General features: G+C 41.6%; 1 protein-coding gene across 1 annotated transcript in view; it reads right to left on the reverse strand.

Moving 5' to 3' along the window:
* The window catches only part of Gla (galactosidase alpha), an 11,498-nt gene extending 7,977 nt beyond the window's left edge, over positions 1-3,521 (reverse strand). Inside the window, exon 1 of the mRNA XM_031368147.1 lies at positions 3,270-3,521. Within this exon, the coding sequence (XP_031224007.1) occupies positions 3,270-3,469 (200 nt within the window). The 5' untranslated portion in view covers positions 3,470-3,521. The remainder of the gene's footprint in view (positions 1-3,269) is intronic.
* Between the last annotated feature and the right edge of the window lie 1,543 nt (positions 3,522-5,064).

Raw genomic sequence — 5,064 nt, forward strand, 5'->3', positions numbered from 1 at the left:
AAAAAAAAAAAAAAAAAACCACTTCAGAGAGAGCCATTTTTCTCATGCCTGAGTCTTCTAGCTTCCCCAAAGAATACAAGGTTTCATGATCACCACCATCCCCATTTTGTTTTGTTTTGTTTTGTTTTTTGAGATGGTTTCTCTGTGTAGGCCTGGATGTTCTGGAACTAGCTCTGTAGACCAGGCTGGCCCTTGAAGTAACAGAGACCTGCCTGCCTCTGGAGTACTGGGAATAAAGGTCCGTACCACCACGACTGGCTCACAATCACATTCTTATGAAAACCCACCTTCCCTCTGGAATGCTATTTCAGTCAAACTGAGTCTTTGTTTCCTATTTGCAAACTTACTACTCTGCACTCAGATCAAAGGCAAAAATTGCCTTTTTGTTTTTAACTTTGATTTCTTGGTATAAGCCTTCAAAGCCAGAAATAAAGAAAGAATTGATATGTCCCATTATATGAATTTCAAAATAACTCATAGTCAAGAACCACCTGTATCTGCCATAGATGCTAGACCCAAAACAAATGGAATAAAAGAAAAACTCAGATGATCCAGTTAAATGGCAAAAAAAGAGGAAATCCGTTGAAGAAACAGTTCAAGGAGCTGATTTTAAGTAGGAAGAGACATTAAACCTCCTTAGTAATTAATTACAATAATGTACATAAGAAGGGTTGGGGCGTAGGTCAGTGCCACAGTATTTTGTAACATGTTAAATCCTGCGTTCAAGGCCCACAGGGGCAGAAAAAAATAACACAAGGCAGACTGGTAAAAGTTCTAAAAGAATGACAAGGCTCAGGCTTGGCTACATTGCTGTTAAAAGAGGCAAGATGACACACTGTGGGTGTGTACACACATCTGCAAAATCTTGGTTAATGACTGTTTAACATTATCAAAATAAGCATACCTTTACACCCTAAAATTAGTGTTCTGAAGAAAAGAATGAAGCCTGGTCCGGTGCGGTGGCTCATGATATCTCAGCTCTTGGGACCTGAGGCACTAGATCAGCCAGGCCCACAAGAGTGAGGCTCACCTTTCTCATTTTTTTTTAAAGAAGCATTAAAGAAAAGAAAGAAATCCGGTATAGGATGCACAAAAATTGAAGAATACTAATAGCTCTTAACAGAGGACTGCACAAATGAATTACAGCATATACAGAGACTTGAATTTATCCCGTTCTTACTCTGTACCGGGTACACTACTCTGCACTCTTTTTTGAGGTCACTTACATGCATCCCAGGCTGGCCTCAAACTTGTGTGACATAAGCTAGACTTGAACTTCTGAAATTACTGCTTCCACCTCCTGAACACTGGGACTTAAATGTGCACCACCATTCTGAGTTTACAAGAGCTATGCTAGGCAAACACTCACCAACTGAGCTACATCCCTAGTCCAATTTAGACAAAAAATAATGATACTGAACATGGTTCTGTATGCTTGTAACCCCAGCAAGGTGGCAGAAGGATCCCCAGTTCAAGACGACCTTGATCCACATAAGGTGACCACGTCCCCCAAATCTAAGGGCAAGGAATTCAGCCCAGTAATAGAACACTTTCTTAGCATGTGCAAGACCCTCAGACACGTCCTCAAACTTCAAGAAAAACAAAAGAAGATGAATGCTTTGTCTAAAGCTACACTAAAGTAGAATTTGAACCCAGGCAGAGGGGTTTTGACATCACTCACACATAAGTCATGCTCTTTTTAGGAAGTCAATTAGAAATCTGTGTTTCATTTACATAATAAACAACTACAGGGTTGTATATGAATATTTACCATGATTATTTCTGGATGATGAAATAATGAGGCTTAATTTCCATTATATCATTTTTACCACTAACTTGTTTGCAGTGACCATGCAATAGTTTTATACCGCCCCCCCCCCAAAAAAAAACCAGGCCACCATTAACAAAAAAAAAAGACAAAAAAAAAAAAACACCCTATATTGTCAAGTTACCATATATTTTTATTCACAGGGATACAATGGGCATATTCTGCAACTCAGAAAGCCACTTTTTTCTCTTATGATGTCTGTCCAACACCTTGACTTTACCTTTATAGGCATTCAGAGAATTAACTGGTGAACACAGAGAGGAAGTTGTGACACCACTGGGTGACCTTACTACGTTTTCAGCAGTAGTTATAAGGGAGCCATGCAATATCTCATACTTGGTTTTAGTCTTTTTTTAGATCACAGATTCATTTAAGAATCTGAAAGGTGTGGTGGCGCACACCTTTAATCCTAGCAGTCGGGAGGCAGAGAACACAGAGAAACCTTGTCTTAATAAAAAAAAAAGAATTTGAAGGAAAACATATCTTTTCTAGAAAAGTGCCCATATATTTGTGTAAACTTAAAATTCATTTTCTTATACTAGGATAAAGACACCTATTTTATTTGCCTAATTGAGGGGATCAGGGCATGAATAGCTGTTTTTTTAAAGTGGGCTTATTTTAACTGAGATGACCATCTCTGTCAGAGAACCGTTTTTACAGCTCTTACTTTTTCAGACAGTGTCTCACTATGCAGCCATGGCTGGCCTTGAACTCAAGAGATCTGCCTGCCTCTGCCACCGGAGTGCTGGGACTAAAGTCCTGAGTCACCATGGCCAGCCATTTTACAGCTTTTCCTGTGTCAGCTCCATGAGTTCAAAACGGACATTTATCCTAGTTTGCAAACTAGGATTGTGCCTGGTCTCAACTCTCATCTTTGATGTATAATGTTCCTTCAGGTCAACCTTCCAGCCTGGTGCTATGTTCAAGGCAAGGGGGTTCAGTAACACCTTAGTTATCCCATGGTTTCTCTAACTCTAGCTTCATTACAGCCAAAGAACCCGTGATCCAAAAAGAAAAAAAAAATCACATTGGTCTTAGTCATCCTCCTGCCCACCACTCCAACTGTATTTATGGCTAGCTCAAGGCTAGCACTAAACAAGGGCAGAATACAAATCTACACAAAGGGTCTGCATGGAAGCAAATAATAAATGAAAAATTCCCAGGGAGGGAGCGATAGAGTGGGAGCGAAGCGCTAGCTGCTTGGCTATCTCCAATCTCAGGACAGCTCACATTGATTAAAGTTTAGAGACAGTCTAAATCTCGGATGGGATATACAATTTTAAATTTAATTTAATATGAAATATGTAATATACAAATTGCTGGGAATAAAAAAAAGCACCAATAGTATGAGATCTACCCCTCGAGCTCAAATGTTCCACTCCTTCTACCAAATACACTCACAAACACATGGAAAGAGGAAGGATCACTCCATATCTCATACCTTATGCAGGCATCAGGCTCTTCTTGGCAATCAAGGTTGCACATGAAACGTTCCCAGTGCAGCCAGCCCATCGTAGGAGTCCGCGCCAAGCCATTGTTCAATGCTCTGACCCCAAGAATGCTCCAGAAAACTAAAGCCAGGGGGCTAAGCTCAAGCTCACAGACTAGCCGCATATCTAGGCTTAAAAGCTTCAAGGCCATAGAAATCCTTTGGTTCAGTTTCCTGAGTTAAGATGGGTTTTTAAGTTTACCGTTGGGGCGGACCAATCGGCAACGAATTACTCAATAATTACATCATCGTTTCTCTGGCAACTGGGCCGTTATCTCCAAAAGCGAACCAATGAACAGTCACGTAGGACATGCATCAACCAATCATATTGGCTCTCTCTTTACCTTGGCCCGCCCCATTTCCAAAGGAGGAGGAAGTGCGGCACCTCAGTGATCCCGAGTTTAAGCCGAGAATTGCTCACGTGACCGAGATCTCACATGACGTAGATGATCACGTGATCTAATCGCTTACGTGAGCAGAAGTAGTTCTGGTCGTCGTCTATCGTCTCGCTATAGCCGTTTGAGTGAAGAAGAAGGAAAATCCCCCGGTCTCGTTGGAGGTTGGTGTGCGGGTGGGAATTGGGGACACCGGGTGGTGATAAGGAAGAGCAGAGTCGGGTTCGGGATCGCCTCCGCCTTGTGCTCGGCTTCCCCCCCCCAACCCCGTCCTCCTCCCCCCTCCCCCTCCCCGAGTGCCGGGAAGCGGCCTGCGCTGCGCCTGGTGGGGAAATGGTGGACGGTCGTGACTGTGTGCGTGTTTTTGTAAATCAGTTCCTTTGGCCGGATCTCGGGGGACTTTTCCCCCTCTGCCTGCAAGAGGGATCCGTAAGATGAAAAGCGTTTCAAACACGGTCAGGAGTTAAGGGGAAAAAGAAAAGAAAAGAAAGATAAATAAACAACAGAGTGAGACCCGGCGGTCGGAGTACCGCTCCATCCATTCAAGGCGCTCAACTATTCAAACTGCCTGATGGTTGTGAGGGGTCCCGAGGGAATTCCATCCTTAAAGTATGAGCTGGGCAAGTGATGCATGCTCGAGAGGCGGCCAATAAATGCTTTCACTTAATTATTTGAACGTTTGTTTTTCTGCTCATCACGAGGTGAATTTTGGTCGTTCGAAAAGTAATAAATTCGTTTAAAAGGGACACAGCTCAGCACTACCCAACTCTTGTTACAGTTACAAAAGTGTGCTGTAACACGGGTATTAGTACACAGATTCTTAACTCATAAATTTTGGTTACTACGTTAGGTAACAGAGTCCTGGTGGCCTTCTCAGGAAATGTAAGGAAGCAAACCTCTCACCTACTAGGGAGGACCTATTGAGGCAGAATGCTGTAGAAATTACCATCGTCTCTGGAATGTTGTGTCAAATTATTCTTTAAGCAGACCCTTAAGCCCACACAAAATAAAATTAAAAAATAAACCATAAACTCAATAGCCATTGTTTACATTTAATATCCAATCCCCATCCCTGCACACACAAAAAAGTTTTTAAAATTTTTTTCGTCATATTTCCCATGCTTATGTTTTTGTTCTAAGATTGTTTTTGTTCCAATACAGTGAACTTAAAGAATTAAAAAAAATTAAAAGGGTATTAAAAGGTAAAAGGCATTCATTCCCTTGGGCTCCATTTGTTAAAGTTTCTCTTACGTGAAGCCACTTTCAAACCGTCTCTCACACAATTAAACATTTCGTTTCATTCTTGAGCGTTTTAATAGAGGTAGGATTATACTATGAATGTTCATTCATTC

The sequence above is a fragment of the Mastomys coucha genome, chromosome X (assembly GCF_008632895.1).
Source record: "Mastomys coucha isolate ucsf_1 chromosome X, UCSF_Mcou_1, whole genome shotgun sequence".
NCBI classification, from domain to species: domain Eukaryota; kingdom Metazoa; phylum Chordata; class Mammalia; order Rodentia; family Muridae; genus Mastomys; species Mastomys coucha.